This window comes from Tachyglossus aculeatus, chromosome 13 (assembly GCF_015852505.1).
Source record: "Tachyglossus aculeatus isolate mTacAcu1 chromosome 13, mTacAcu1.pri, whole genome shotgun sequence".
NCBI lineage: Eukaryota > Metazoa > Chordata > Mammalia > Monotremata > Tachyglossidae > Tachyglossus > Tachyglossus aculeatus.
Window position 1 is genome coordinate 4305464 of NC_052078.1, and position 16336 is coordinate 4321799.

Below are 16336 nucleotides of genomic sequence, written 5' to 3' on the forward strand. Positions count from 1 at the left end.
CCTGGGTGTCAGAGGACCTGGGTTCTAATCCCACCTCATCCAATTGCTTGCTGTGTGATCTTGGGCAAGTCACTTTACTGTGCTTCAGTTTCACGGGCTGTAAAATGGGAATTTAATCCTTATTCCGCCTCCTACTTAGGCTGTGAGCTCCATGAGGGACAGGGATTGTGCCCGACCTAATTAGCTTGTACTTACCCCAGTGCTTAGAACAGAGTTTGACACTTAGTAAGCACTTGACAAATACCATAAAAAATGGTATCCATCCTCCTCCACCCTGAACGCCGTGTTCCATGGCTTGGAAGCGCTGCCTATATTCTCAAGAACTTGGGAAGGGGATACAAAACTTGGGAGTGACTTGGAGTTGGGGAGTCAAAGAAATACTCTAGATTCAGGAGGACACGGGTGGTAGACTTCAAAATGGCACATATGATGTCAAAACGGTACATTGCAGGCCTGACCTAGCACATGTGACGTCATGGGCTTTTCGGTGGCCAGTAATTTTGTGTGCTGTAGCCAGCCCCACCTGGTTCTGGGGAGATTGGGAGGCCTGGGCGAGGTTCCAGAAGAGAAAGTAAAATGGGGGAAGGAGGGGATCTTTGGAGATGCCTGTTACTATGGTAACAGTTGCCTGCATCACAGAAGCCTAGTACCAATAATAATAACAATGATGGTATTAAGCGCTTACAATGCGTAAAGCACTGTTCTAAGCACAGGGGGAATACAATAATAATAATGGTATTTGTTAAGCACAGTGCAAAGCACTGTTCTAAGCACTGGGGGGGAATACGAAGTGATCAGGTTGTCCCATGTGGGGCTTATAGTCTTAATCCCCATTTTCCAGATGAGGTAACTGAGGCACAGAGAATTTGAGTGACTTGCCCAAAGTCACATAGCTGACAAGTGGCGGAGCTAGGATTAGGACCCTTGGCCTCTGACTCCCAAGGCTGTGCTTTTTCCACTGAGCCACGCTGCTTCACTGAGCTTTTAACTGAGAAACTGAGTTGAGTTATGGGAGACTCAGATGGAATCACACCTCATTATGGCTCCAGTGACAGCAGGAAGTGGTGGTGGTGATTTGTCAGCCCCGAGAGGACTCCTGCCAGCTACAGACAAGATTAACAGAAGCAGTAGAAAGACGCCGGGCCTGAGAGTCAGAGGACCTGGGTTCAATGCCAACTCTGTCAGTTGCCTGCTGTGTGACTTTGGGCAAGTCACCCTTCTCTGTGTGTTTCCTCATCTATAAAGTGTGGATTAAATTCTACTTCCTTCTATATAGACTGTGAAACCCCTGTGAGACAAGGACTGTGTGCAACATGATTATCTTGTATCTGTCCCAGCACTTAATACATAGTAAGTGTTTAATATAAGAATTATACAACATAAATATTATATAATATCACATAACATAATATAATAACTAAAATATTATAACTATAATATAACTATATATAACTATTTATATAACTATGATATAACTATAACGTAACTAAAATATATCACATATATAATATGGTTATAATATACATTATTATTATGGGGAGCCCAATTTTTCCTCCTGGAGACTCTCAGCATCGACTGTCCCTCTCCAAGACAAGAACACTGAAATCAAATCTCCAACACCTTTATTCCCAGATTTCCCCATCATTCCCTGTGGGGTTAACCCTTCCCTGCCGGGTCCTGAGGCTTCTTGGTGACCGTTGCAGAGAGTAGTGGCCTCGCCGGGGAGGGGATGCAGCTGGGCTGCAGGCCAGATCTGTGTAAAGATACAAAAAAGAGACAGAGCATGGGGGAGGAAGGAAAGAGTGATTGGAAGCAGGAAGAGTAGCCGCCTAAGCTTGGTGCTACCAGAGAGAGAGCAGATTGGTTTTTCTGGATTTCACCAGGCAGGGTTGGGTTGGCATCAGTTGAACTTAATTGGTCCATGGGTGGCCTTGATCGGTAAGAGTCTCCCTGGGTTCTTCTGTGTTTTCTTCTCCTGGGGGTGTATTGGCCTGGGGGGTCCCCTCTGGGTTACCCCAGGAGTGTTCTCCAGGATCCTAGGAGAGGAGAGACAGCAAAGAGCAGGTTTAGATTCAAGGCAGGGATCCCCCTGCATTCCTCATCTTGGTAACCAACAGCCCTTAAGCAGTGTGGCCTAGTGGACAGAACACGGGCCTGGGCATCAAGAGGACCTGGGCTTCTAACCCCGGCTCCTCCACTTGTCTTCTGTGTGACCTTGGACAAGTTACTTCCCTTCTCTGTGCCTCAGTTACCTCATCCGTAAAAGGGGGATGAAGAACTGTGAACCCCATGTGGGACAGGGACTGTGTCCATCCTGATTACCTTATATCTATCCCAAAGCTTAGAACAGTGCTTGGCGTGTAGTAAGTGCTTAAATACTATTAAAAAAAATAAAGGATTTGTTAGTGTCTGATTAATTTAGACAGCTGTACTCACCTAGTCATCACTGAGGATTTCTGTCACCATCCAGTTGGACATGGGAGACAGGTCTCTAAAGGCATTTGCAACTTGTATGTTTCATATAGCTGGTAGCTTCCGTTCGGATAATGAACCTAAGGGAAACCAGAGTCAAATAGAGGCCATCTGTACGAGCCTCTGAAATCAATTAATCCATGATCGATCAGTGGTATTTACTGAGGGCTTACTATGTGCAGAACACTGTACTAAGTGCTTGGGAGAGTACAATACAAACAGAATTAGCAGACACGATCCCTGCCCAGGATGAGGTTACAGTCTAGGGGGAAGACAGGCATGGATACAAATAGATAATTTATAACACATAATTTAAATATAAATTAATATAACATTATAATCATTATTATAAGAGCTGCAATCAATCATTTATTGAGTGCTTACTGTGTGCAAACCACTGTATCAAGTGCTGGAGAGAGTATGATGTAAAAATATAACGTGCCCACAAGGAGCTTGCAGTTTAGAGAACGAGTTTACACTGTAAATCTAAAGGGCTGGAGGTCTTCTTACCTAAGCCTTGTAGGGAGAGATTGATTGATTGCGTGAGAGTTTCTGGGGATGGTGGGTGCGCTCTACCAAGCAGTTTGGCCTACTGGATAGAGCACAGGCCTAGGAGTAAGAAGGACCTGGGTTCTAATCCCAGATATGCCACCTGTCTGCTGTGTGACCTTGGGCAAGTCACTTTACTTCTCTGTGCCTCAGTTCCCTCATCTGTAATATGGGAATTGAGACTGTGAGCCCCATATGGCACAGGGACTGTGTCCAACCCAGTTTGCTTGAATCCATCTAGGTGCTTAGCACATAGGAAGTGCTTAACGAATACCACAATTATTATTATTATTTCACAGGCTCTTCACCAAACCTCCCACAGAGCAGCGGTAGAGTGAGTGTCAGGCTGGCGGATGGGGCTGAAGAAGGCAGAGAACGACTGATCAATACTCACCTGAATCCGGCGGATCAAATGGCCCAGATTGGTCCAGGGATTCTGTGGCCCTTGTTGGACACTGTCCTGAAAATGGGAGAGCAGGTTGTTGATCAGCACAGTCCACCCAGGATCAAGAGCAGGGCTTAGTACAGTGCTGTGCACCCAGTAAGAGCTCAATAAATACCCTTGATTGATTGAGAGCAGCAGGATCAGCTGAAGGTGGGTTGCTTTTACCTCTTCGGTCAGTCAGCAGGCCCGGGGCATGGATGAGCTTTGGGGTGGTAGTGGAAGACTAGGAATCCAAAAGCTAAATAGAGGGGAGGGGAAACCTCATTTCCTGGGATCAGCATACCCCAGGAAACTGGGAGGGCTAAGAGAAAGATTTATAGGTCCAGGGCAGGATGGGGCCACCAGAGAGTGTGTCAGATGGAAAGGGCCCAGGCTGCATTAACATGGTAGAATTGGGAAAACGTCATCTCCTTTGGGCTGTAGACTATAAGCTCTTCGTCTAGGCTCTAAGATCCTCCCTCAGACTATAAGTTCCTCCCCTAGACTGTCATAATAATAATAATAATGATGGTATTTGTTAAGCACTTACTATGTGCCAAGCACTGTTCTAAGCACTGCAAACTACCCCAGTGCCTAGAATAGTGGTTGACACATAGTAAGTACTTAACATTGGCCATAAAAAAATGTTGGGGCTGCAGTTTTCATTGGGGAAGGATGAAGCCCCCGAGGCAACCTGATAGACCATGAATCTGGGAGTCTGGGTTCTAATCTTGGTTCTGCCACATGCCTGCTGCATGTCCTTGGGCAAGTTACTTCACTTCTCTGGGCCTCAGTTACCTCATCTGTACAATGGGGCTTAAGACTGTGGGCCCCAAGTGGGGCAGGGACTGTGTCCAGCCCGATTTGCTCATATCCATTCCAGTGCTTAGAACAGTACCTGGCACATAGTAAGCACTTAACAAATACTATTATTATTATTCTCTGAGCTTCCGTCACCTCCTCTGTAAAATGGGGATTAAGACTGTGAGCCCCATGTGGGACAGGGACTGTGTCCAATCTGATTGACCCCAGTGCTTACAGCAGTGCTTGGCTCATAATAAGCACTTAACGATTACCATAATTATTATAATTAGTACTACTATTACCTGTCCAGGAGAGCTTCCTCCCACTCTTTCTTCCTCTCCACTTGCAGGGACTTCTGTTTGGTTGGTCCTCGGGATGGGGCAGCAGCTAGCACAGAGCTCACTTTCTTTCTTCCAGACTCGGGTGGAGGGACCGCTAAAAGCCTGTAGCCAAGGTTAAGATCAGAAGCAACAGGGGCGGAAGACGGGGGCATCTTAGTCTCCCCTGATTCCCAGGTTAAAGTCAGATGCCTGTCCCAGAGGGATTCCCATAGGGTAGTGTATAGAATCCGGGCCTGGGAGTAAGAAGTTCCTGGGTTCTAATCCTGCCTCTACCACTTGACTGTGTGACCTTGGGCAAGTCACTTCACTTCTCTGGGCCTCAGTTACCTCATCTGTAAAAAGAGGATTGAGACTGGGAGCCCCACATGGGGCAGGGACTGTGTCCAACTCTATTTGCTTGTGCCCACCCCAGCGCTTCGTGGGCACACAGTAAGTGCTCAATAAATACGATTGAATGAATGAATAAATATGAAAGAGTGAATGAATGAATGAACTAACCGCCCTCTGGTCTGTAGGCTTTGTCCAGAAGTCGGATGGGAGAGTTGATTTCAGACTAATCCCCAATTCCCATTTCCCTGACTTTCCCACCTTTCCAGTGCCCCCCTTTAATCCTTCCTCCCCCAGCCCTGCTCCTTCCTCTATCGTGCCAGACTGCATTCTGGGACTTTTCCCTTGAGCTTATTCACCAAACTTACAAAAGTCACGTTGATGTTATCACCCAGGGTGTTGACCTTCATTTCCCCGGTCTTGTCCTGCAAGAGGAAACTGAAATATGTCACAGGGAGAGGTAGTGGCAAGGAACTGTTGGGTGGGGACTGTCTCTATGTGTTGCCAATTTGTACTTCCCAAGTGCTTAGTACAGTGCTCTGCACATAGTAAGCGCTCAATAAATACGATTGATGATGATGATGATGATGACCAGAGGACTTAGAGTGGGTAGCGGGGCAACCAGAGAGAGAAACTGACATTTGGCTCTCTCAGCAGCCACATGCACCTCCTTTCCCTGAGGAAGCTGGATTGTAAGCTCCTTGAAGCTGGAATCATTTCCGTTTCCTCTACTGTACTCTCCCAAGTGCTTAGAACAGTGCTGGGCACACAGTAAGCTCTCAGTAGGTGACACTAATTGACTGATTGAGAGCCTGGAGTGGGAAGAGAGGAATGTGGGGCTCTCCCTCCCTCCCTCGCTTCCAACAATGTCTCCCCAGCACAATTCTCACCATGTCAGTGGTGCTGGTACCCGAAACATCCCCACCCTCCTTCAGGCTTCTCCAGGATTCCGGTATCAAAGTCACTCTTTTTCCACAGCAGCCTTCACAATGACTCCTTCTCAATGTTTCCTCCTCTGCAGGATCCATGAACGTCCCGAATACCACGTATATATCCTGAACAGTAGAGGGTGATAGACTGTGTGGGTGATAGATTGTGAGCTCGATGTGGGCAAGGAATGTGTCTGTTTATTCGTATGTTGTACTTTCTCAAGTGCTTAGTACAGTGCTCTGCGCACAGTAAGTGCTCAATAAATATGACTGAATGAATGAATGAAAGAATGATCGCTCCCTGGCCCCAGTCTCGGTCTCTGTCTCAGCCTTGTGTGCCCCCTCTGTTCCCTGAATTCACCGCTCCTTAATAATAAATAATAATAAGAATAAGAATAAGAATAAGAATGGTATTTGTTAAGGATTTACTATGTACCAGGCACCATACTAAGTGCTGGGATAGATACAATCAAATCAGGTTGGACACAGTCCTTTGTCCCATGTGGGGCTCACAGTCTCAATCCCCACTTTACAGATGAGGTAACTGAGGCAAAGAAAAGTTGTGACTTGCCCAAGGTCACATAGCAGACAAGTGGCAGAGCTGGGATTAGAACCTATGACCTTCTGATTCCTCTGCTCTCCCAACGCCCACCCCCACGGCCTGTACCTTCAACTCCCAGGGGGCTGCTGGCTACCTACCCCCAGGGCCAGCCTGGCCACCAACTGGCCCAGTGGTCCCAGCCTCATCTTGGCCCACCACTCTGGCCTTGGTGGGGAGACGGTTCAGGCCTCCCTCCCAGGGCCTCTCCTCCTCATTCATTCATTCAATTGTATTTATTGAGCACTTACTGTGTGCAGAGCACTGTACTAAGCGCTTGGGAAGTACAAGTTGGTAACATATAGAGATGGTCCCTACACAATAGCGGACTCACAGTCTAGAATGGGGAGACAGACAACAAAACAACACATATTAACAAAATAAAATAAATGGAATAGTAAATATGTACAAGTAAAATGGAGTAATAAATCTGTACAAAAATATATACAGGTGCTGTGGGGAGGGGAAGGAGGTAGGGCGGGGGGATGGGGAGGGCGGGAGGGGGAGAGGAAGGATGGGGCTCATTCTGGGAAAGCCTCCTGGAGGAGGTGAGCTCTCAGTAGGGCTTTGAAGGGAGGAAGAGAGCTAGCTTGGCGAATGTGCGGAGGGAGGGCATTCCAGGCCACAGGGAGGACCTGGGCCGGGGGTCGACAGCAGGACAGGTGAGAACGAGGCACAGTGAGGTGATTAGCGGCAGAGGAGTAGAGGGTGCGGGCTGGGCTGTCCTCCTCCCCGGGTCATTGAGGGAGCAGTGTCCCAGGCCCGGGTCACTTGGCTGCACCCTGTGGGTGTTCTGGCCCTCCACCTGGTAAACACTTTCCCCCGGCTGATCCAAGCAGATGACCAAGGTCCGGGGTAAACAGCCAGGGCTGGGGGTTTGGGCTAGTTCAGGCTGAGCCTCTGAAGCTCAAAACCCCCAGAGTTGTCTCTACTGGTGTACCAAACTTCTCCATAGTCATTTTTAGCACTTTTATGTACCTTACTACTTAGTACAGTGCTCTGCACACAGTAAGTGCTCAATAAATACAATTGAATGAATGAATATGCCACGGGTGAGCTTAACAAATACCATAATTATCCATTGTTACTTGCTTCTCAGCTCTCCTCACCCCCTAGTCTAATTGCTTGCACTCTTTCCTTCTCCCTCCCCGACCCCAACACCTGCTCTTATAATAATAATAATAATAATAATAATAATAATAATAATAATAATAATAATAATAATAGTAATAATAATGTGTGCCAGCACTGTTCTAAGTGCTGGGGTAGATACAAGGTAATCAGAGTGTCCCGCTTGGGGCTCCCAGTCTTAATCCCCATTTTACAGATGAGGTAACGGAGGCACAGAGAAGTGAAGTAGCTTGCCCAAGGTCACATAGCAGACAAGTGGCGGAGCCGGGATTAGAACCCGCGTCCTCTGACTCCAAAGCCTGTGCTCTTTCCACTAATTCCCGCTGCTTCTCTTATCTTTTCTCACTCCAACCCCTTGCTCATATTGTCCCCAGAAGCAGGAACTAACTTTTTCCTGCTACCTGCCAGACCTCAGCCCTCCTAAAATGCCCCCTCTTCCAGAAAGCCTTCCCTGTTAATTGTAACCCCCCCGATCAACCTTTCAGTCCCAACTTTGGTATTTTTTTCCTCAGCTTTTGTGCCCATACACTTTTTTTATTTGTTAAGCATTTAATATACTCTAAGCACTGGGGTAGATACAAGGTTATCAGGTTGGACTGTTCCTCATGGTGCTCCCAATGCAGGTAGGAGAGAGTTAGATTTAATCCCCATTTTATGGATGAAGTAACTGAGGCACAGAGAAGATAAGTGACTTGCCCAAAGTTGTACAACAAGCAATTGGCAGAGCTGGGATTAGGACCCAAGTCCTCTGACTCCCAGTCACATGCTCTTTCCACTAGGCCGTGCTGCTTTTCTACACATACTCAGTATTTTTCTGTTGATCTCCCTATTAAGGGCTAAGTGCCTTATAGTCAAGGAACAGGTTGTATTTCTGTTATATCTCCCAAGTGCTTAGTACAGTGCCCAGCCGCTCCATAAACATTCAATAAACTACCCTTGCTACTCATTTATATCAATCACTTAATGTGTCCAAAGCACCGTTCTAAGCTCTTGGGAGAGTACAACAGAGTTGGTCGACATATTCCCTATGCTCAGTGAGGTTACAGTCTAGAGACCATCTTACAGTCTACATTTTTAATTATCCTTCCTCTCTCCTGCTATCGACATCTGCATCTTCCTTCCTTCCTCCTTCTCCAACTATTTTAAAATAGCCTTTGTCTGTCAGTCTCCTCAGCTGGGTTGTCAGGATTCTTGAAGGCCAAGGTTGGGTCTCTTAATCTCCAGTACTCCAGTGCTTAGTACAGTGCTCTGCACGTAGTAGGTGCTGAATGAATACCATTGGCTGATTGATGCCTAGTGGAGCCATCCTTTCTAAATGAGCCATTGTGTTCCAGGGCCTGGTTCAGAGGGAGAGGTAGGGGCCGAATTTGACTTTTTCCCGGGGTTTCCTGTTTGAACACCACCTCCTGAACCGCTGCTCAAAGCAACCTCCTTACCTGCGTAGAAGAATTCCTGCTGGCTTCTCCTCCTTCCCTTCCGCTCCTGGGCCCATCCATGCTGCCATTGCAACAGCTGGGGAATTCTTTTAAGATAATCCAATTTTCCTGCTGGAGGAAGAGGGGAGAGCAGGTGGATTGTGTATAGGTCAGAGGTGGGACGGTGGGGACAGCTCAGTCCCTGGAATTCCGGGTTGTCCCACATGGGGCTCACAGTCTTAATCCCCATTTTACAAATGAGGTAACTGAGGCACAGAGAAGTGAAGTGACTTGCCCGAAGTCACACAGCTGATAAGTGGTGGAGTCAGAATTAGATCCCACGACCTCTGACTCCCAAGCCCGTGCTCTTTCCACTAAGCCTCACTGCTTTGGAAGGGGCACAGGGGAATGAGGGCAGGGGCTAAGGTGCCACAGAGGGCACGTGGAGGGAAGCATCTCGGTGACCACCGGCCCATGCCGATGGCATCCTGGCCTGAGACCCATCACTGGCTGGCACGGTGCATGGAGGGGCGAGGGGTCCAGGGCCATTACCTCTGTGGTTCGTACACCTCCGTTGATCACCTAGGAGAATGAGAATACCTGGTGGGTATCGGGAAGATTCCCCTTGGAACTGGGTTGGGAGATGGGAGGAGGTCACTGCCGACCTCTCGCCTATGCCCTGCCTCTACCCTGCCTCTGGCCTGGAACGCCCTCCCTCCTCATATCTGACAGACAATGACTCTCCCCATCTTCAAAGCCTTAGTGAAGGCCCATCTCCTCCAAGAGGCCTTCCCTGACTAAGCCCTCCTTTCCTCTTCTCTCCCCCTTCTGCATCACCCCAACTTGCTCCTTTCTTTCACCCCCTCATAAGTCCCACAGCACTTATGTCCATATCCATCATTAATTTTTTTATATTAATGTCTACCTCCCCCTCTAGACTGTAAACTCATTGTGGGCAAAGAATATATCTGTTAGAGAAGCAGTGTGGCTCAGTGGAAAGAGCATGGACTTGGGAGTCAGAGGTCACGGGTTCAAATCCCGACTCGGCCAACTGTCAGCTGTGTGACTTTGGGCAAGTCACTTCACTTCGCTGGGCCTCAGTTACCTCATCTGTAAAATGGGGATTAAGACTGTGAGCCCCCATGGGACAACCTGATCACTTTGTAACCTTCCCAGCACTTAGAGCAATGGTTTGCACATAGTAAGCGCTTAATAAATGCCATCATTATTATATTGTTATATTGTCCTCTCCCAAGTGCCTCATACAGTGCTCTGCACACAGGAAGCACTCAGCGCTTAGAACAGTGCTCAGTGCTTAGAACAGTGCTTTGCACATGGTAAGCGCTTAACAAATACTATTAAAAAATAAATAAATAAATATGACTGATTGAGTGATCAATTGCCCTGGCCCAGGGCCCTGGGTCAGAGTGGAAGGATGGAGATCAGAGGTCACATGAGAGAGGTGGGACTGGCAATGCCAAGACGCGTGTAACGATAATAATAATGATGATGATGACATTTGTTAAGCACTTACTATGTGCCAAACACTGTTCTAAGTGCTGGGGCAGATACAAGGTAATCAGGTTGTCCCACATGGGGCTCACAGTCTTAATCCCCATTTTACAAATGAGGTAACTGAGGCACAGAGAAGTGAAGTGACTTGCCCGAAGTCACACAGCTGATAAGTGGTGGAGCCAGAATTAGATCCCACGACCTCTGACTCCCAAGCCCGTGCTCTTTCCACTAAGCCTTGCTGCTTTGGAAGGGGCACAGGGGAATGAGGGCAGGGGCAAGGGTGCCACAGAGGGCACGTGGAGGGAAGCATCTCGGTGACCACTGGCCCATGCCGAAGGCATCCTGGCCTGAGACCCATCACTGGCTGGCACGGTGCATGGAGGGGCGAGGGGTCCAGGGCCATTACCTCTGTGGTTCGTACACCTCCGTTGATCACCTAGGAGAATGAGAATACCTGGTGGGTATCGGGAAGATTCCCCTTGGAACTGGGTTGGGAGAGGGGAGGAGGTCACTGCTGACCTCTCGCCTATGCCCTGCCTCTACCCTGCCTCTGGCCTGGAACGCCCTCCCTCCTCATATCTGACAGACAATGACTCTCCCCATCTTCAAAGCCTTAGTGAAGGCCCATCTCCTCCAAGAGGCCTTCCCTAAGCCTTCCTTTCCTCTTCTCTCTCCCTTCTGCGTCACCCCAACTTGCTCCTTTCTTTCACCCCCCATAAGTCCCACAGCACTTATATCCATATCCATCATTAATTTTTTTATATTAATGTCTACCTCCCCCTCTAGACCGTAAACTCACTGTGGGCAAATAATATATCTGTTAGAGAAGCAGTGTGGCTCAGTGGAAAGAGCATGGGCTTGGGAGTCAGAGGTCATGGGTTCAAATCCTGGTTCCGCCAACTGTCAGTTGTGTGACTTTGGGCAAGTCACTTCACTTCTCTGGGCCTCAGTTACCTCATCTGTAAAATGGGGATTAAGACTGTGAGCCCCCATGGGACAACCTGATCACTTTGTAACCTCCCCAGCACTTAGAGCAATGGTTTGCACATAGTAAGCGCTTAATAAATGCCATCATTATTATATTGTTATATTGTCCTCTCCCAAGTGCCTCATACAGTGCTCTGCACACAGGAAGCACTCAGTGCTTAGAACAGTGCTTTGCACATAGTAAGCGCTTAACGAATACTATTAAAAAATAAAATAAATAAATACGACTGATTGAGTGATCGATTGCCCTGGCCCAGGGCCCTGGGTCAGAGTGGAAGGATGGAGATCAGAGGTCACATGAGAGAGGTGGGACTGGCAATGCTAAGACGCATGTAACAATAATAATAATAATGATGATGACATTTGTTAAGCACTTACTATGTGCCAAACACTGTTCCAAGTGCTGGGGCAGATACAAGGTAATCAGGTTGTCCCACATGGGGCTCACAGTCTTAATCCCCATTTTACAAATGAGGTAACTGAGGCACAGAGAAGTGAAGTGACTTGCCCGAAGTCACACAGCTGATAAGTGGTGGAGCCAGAATTAGATCCCACGACCTCTGACTCCCAAGCCCGTGCTCTTTCCACTAAGCCTCGCTGCTTTGGAAGGGGCACAGGGGAATGAGGGCAGGGGCCAGGGTGCCACAGAGGGCACGTGGAGGGAAGCATCTCGGTGACCACCGGCCCATGCCGAAGGCATCCTGGCCTGAGACCCATCACTGGCTGGCATGGGGCAGGGATGGGCAAGGGGTCCAGGGCCATTACCTTTTAGACTGTGAGCCCACTGTTGGGTAGGCACTGTCTCTATGTTGTCAATTTGTACTTCCCAAGCGCTCAATAAATACGATTGATGATGATTACCTGGATGGCTTGTATATCTTCGTTGAGCAGCTAGGAGAATGAGAAGAGTTGCTGCCTCCCGCGGTCTCCCTACTCTTCCCCATCCCTAGTCTAGAGGGAAATCAGACCCCTCACTCACCCTCCTCATGTTCCTCCCAAAAGATAACGTGGGGGCTGTTAATAATAGTAACTCTGCTATTTGTTAATCCCTTACTATGTGCCAGACACTCTTCTAAGCTCAGGGGTAGATACAAGATAATCAGGATGGACACTGTGTCTGTCCCACATGGGGCTCACATTCTTTATCCCCATTTTACAGATGAGGTAACAGGCCCTGAGAAGTGAAGTGACTTGCCTAAGGTCGCACAGCAGACAAGTGGCAGAGCCGGGATTAGAACTCAGGATCTTCTGACTAATCAGGCCTGGGAGTCAAGAGGACCTGGGTTCTAATTCTGGCTATGCCACTGTTCTGCTGCATGACCCTGGGCAAGTCCCTTAACTTCTCTGTGCCTCAGTTATCTCACCTGTAAAATGGGGATGAAGACTGTGAGCCTTATTTGGGACACAGACTGGGCCCAACTTGTTTTGCAAATAGTACAGTGCCTCACACATAATAGGTGCTTAACAAATAGCATAAATTAAAAAATGCAGAAGAGGTAGATATGTTCTCTACCCCATTCAAGGGGAGCCAGGCTACGAGCCTCATATGTGGCTCAGAGAAGCAGTGTGGCTCAGTGGAAAGAGCACGGACTTTGGAGTCAGAGGGCATGGGTTCAAATCCCGGCTTCGCCAATTGTCAGCTGTGTGACTTTGGGCAAGTAACTTAACTTCTCTGTGCCTCAGTTACCTCATCTGTAAAATGGGGATTGACTGTGAGCCCCCTGTGGGACAACCTGATCACCTTGTAACCTCCCCAGTGCTTAGAACAGTGCTTTGCACATAGTAAGCACTTAATAAATGCCATTATTATTATTATTATTATTATTATTATATCCACTGTCCATTTCTTTTTTTAATGGTATTTGTTAGGCACTTACCATGTACCAGGCACTGTTCTAAGCGCTGGGATAGATACAAGGTAATCAGGTTGGACACAGTCCCTGTCCCACATGGGGCTCACAGTCTTTATCCCCATTTTACAGAAGAGGGAACCGAGTGAGGCACAGAGAAGTGAAGTGAGTTGCCCAGGTTCACACAGCATTGAACAAATGACAGAGCTGGGATTTAGAACCCACTTCCTCTGGCTTCCAGGCCTGGGCTCTATCCACTAGGCCATGCTGCTTTTTCTGCTTTAGCCCTTTCTGCTCTCCCATAATCCCCCAAACTCCTTCCCCCCGCTGGCCACGTCTCTCCATCCCGCCTCCCCCATTCCCAGGCCATATTCCGGGATGTCGACTTCCAGATCTGACACCAATCTGACCATGTGGAATGGCATATTGCTGGAAAGGTGAGTCCAGTCACGCTTGAGTCTCTTGATCTTGACCTGAAGGAAGGAAAGTGTGGGTCAGAGGCGATGGGAACAGGCAACCTTCAGCTTCGACGAGAGGAACTCACTCCTGGGACAGAGATGGGCAGGGCTTTGGGCCTGACTCCGTGTTGGGACTAATAAACTTCCTATCCTCTAGACTGTAAGTTCATTGTGGGCAGGGTCAGTTTATTGTTGTATTGTACTCTCCCAAGCACTTAGAACAGTGCTCTGCATACAGAAGGCACTCAATAAGTACGATTGAATGAATTCCCCATGAGTCCCGATCACGTCTCTTGGATTGCCATTCTCTTGCCCCTCTATCCCAGGCATGGCCCTGCTAGACCCAGTGATAATGATTGCGGCATTTAAGTGCCTATTACGTGGCAAACGCTGTACTAAGCAGAGGGATAGATAAAAGATAATCAGGTCCCACAGGGAACTCACTTTCTAAGTAGGAGGGAAAACAGGTATAATAATGATGGTATTTGTGAAGCGCTTACCATGTGCAAAGCACTGTTTGAAGCGCTGGTATTGAATGCCCATTTGGCAGATGAGGGGACTGAGTCACAGAGAAGTGAAGCGACTTGCCCAAGGTCACACAGCAGGAATGTGGGATTAGAACCCATATTCTCTCACTCCCAGGCCCCAGGTCCTTCCATTAGGCCATGCTGCATCTCCATATGTGTGTTTGTGTGTGTGTGTGCGTGCGTGTGTGTTTGTGTGTTAAGGCTGGCTCTCCAGAGCAGGGGACAACATGTCCAAGGGTTTGGGGATGGGAGGAGAGAGGATGGAGATGGGACAGTGTGGCCCCTAGGAGGCTTGAAGCAGCAGGTTGAGGGAGGTCACAGTGACAAATTGGCTCTATCTCCTACATCACCATGGCCCCGGGTTATTTCTAGAGGAAGGTCGCTAGAGGAGAAACAGCATGGTGTCATGGATAGAGGACAGGCCAGGTCAAAAGGACATGGATTCTAATCCCGGATCCTCCACTTGTCTACTGTGTGACCTTGGGCAATTCGCTTCACTTCTCTGGGCCTCAGTTACCTCATCTGTAAAATGGGGATTGAGACTGTGAGCCCCACATGGGACAGGGACTGTGTCGAACCTGATTTGCTTGTATTCACTCCAGGGCTTAGTTCAATGCCTGGCACACAATAAGTGCTTAACAAACACCACAATTTTAAGGTGAAGCATAAAGGATTCAATTTACTTCTGAGCCAGTTTTGGACAGACCAGGACCCAGTTACCGTGGGGAGGAGAGACAGAGATGCCATATTCTTGCTCCGGTTCCCTGCAGGCCCTGGACGTGATCCAGGGAGCTGTAGGGATCCTCCTCCCACCCCGATTCAGTCATTCATTCATACATATTGAGCATTTACTGTGTGCAGAGCACTGTACTAAGCCCTTGGGAGAATACAATACAGCAATAAACAGACATTTTCCTTGCCCACATTGAGCTTACAGTCCGGGGGCGAGGGAGACAGACATTAATATAAATAAATAAATTACAGATATGGACATACGTGCTGGGGGTTGGGAGGGGGAAGGACCAAAGGAGCAAGTCAGGGAGACACAGAAGTGAGTGGGAGAAGAGAAGGGGGCTTAGTAAGGGAGGGCCTCTTGGAGGAGATGGACCTTCAATAAGGCTTTGTCCTCGTCCCTCTCCTCCTAATTCTTCCCCTTCACCTCCTTCTCCTTCTCCTCCTCAACCTCCACTATACCCCTCCTCCTTCCCCTCCTCATCCTTCTTCTACTCCTCCTTCTTCCCCTCTCCCCTGGCCTCAGCCCAAAAAGTACCCCCAGCAGCTGCATCTCCTACCTGTTCCTCCGGCTCCTCCCGTGTTGAAGCCATTCCCAGGGGGGTGCCAGACCCCCCCAAAGTCAGGGCAGTCACCAAGCAGCCCAGTAGGCACAGCCTCATCTCTGCCCTTCCCTTCTGCTTCTGTGCAGGACCAGCTCAGGAGCTCGACTATGTTCACTCCACACGGGCGACTCCTCCCCGGGACCTCCAGAGGGGAAGAGGGCATTGAACGAAGTTCAGGTCATCCGGTCTGTCTCTCTCTGGGTGGGCGGGAGGGCTCAGTCCGGCAAACAGTCTCCCGCCTCTCATCTCTGGAAGCTTCCCATACCCCTGGCAGCAATAGTCTCCTTCCTGGATCCTGCCCCTGCCTGCTTCTTTGACTAACATCCACGGCAGGCACCTCACCCTGACCAGCAGGAATGGGAGGAGAGGAGAGGGGGGCTTAGTCAAGGGATATCTCTTGGACGAGACAGGCAAAGTCAGGTCAAAGCCTCCTCCCTTCAGGGGCTTCAGTGGGGGCTGCAGGAGGCATAGAACAAGTAGTGGTTGGGATCATCACTGCTCAGTACATGGTCACTCCATACATGACAACCACCTCTCGGCCTAGCTGCCAGCTGGGATTCAGGATTACCATGAAATAATCAGGAAGACCTCAATTAATGAACCCTGCCGCTTTTTCCAGTGGTCTCTTTAATTGGTTGGGTTCCAGGTGGAATCACCAGATAAGGAAGTGCC

The 16336-nt window shown here is 48.7% G+C and overlaps 1 protein-coding gene across 5 annotated transcripts; it reads right to left on the minus strand.

The window, feature by feature from the left end:
- Positions 1–1605: 1605 nt before the first annotated feature.
- Positions 1606–15764, minus strand: LOC119936280. Of its 5 annotated transcripts, none has more exons than XM_038755812.1 (11): positions 15620–15763; positions 13753–13815; positions 12354–12383; positions 10912–10941; positions 9012–9119; positions 5808–5972; positions 5286–5342; positions 4552–4692; positions 3416–3481; positions 2437–2552; positions 1606–2036 (listed from the first exon to the last, which is right to left on the minus strand). In XM_038755812.1, the coding sequence occupies exons 1-10, from the start codon at positions 15719–15721 to the stop codon at positions 2460–2462; spliced, it is 855 nt and encodes a 284-aa protein (XP_038611740.1). In that variant the 5' UTR covers positions 15722–15763; the 3' UTR covers positions 1606–2036; positions 2437–2459. The 5 variants fall into 5 exon arrangements, with proteins under 5 accessions (XP_038611740.1, XP_038611739.1, XP_038611743.1 ...); XM_038755811.1 differs by having other exon boundaries at positions 9012–9122; XM_038755815.1 differs by lacking the exon at positions 12354–12383 and having other exon boundaries at positions 15620–15764.
- Between the last annotated feature and the right edge of the window lie 572 nt (positions 15765–16336).

Bases quoted from the DNA above. Each gene is read 5' to 3' on its own strand.
- LOC119936280 (XM_038755811.1), bottom strand. From the start codon at position 15,721: ATGAGGCTGTGCCTACTGGGCTGCTTGGTGACTGCCCTGACTTTGGGG. The intron at 10,942-12,353 runs GTAATCATCATC...TCATTCTCCTAG, and splicing joins AAGATATACAAGCCATCCAG to GTGATCAACGGAGGTGTACG. The intron at 3,482-4,551 runs GTAATAGTAGTA...TCCCATTTTCAG, and splicing joins GAGGAAGCTCTCCTGGACAG to GACAGTGTCCAACAAGGGCC.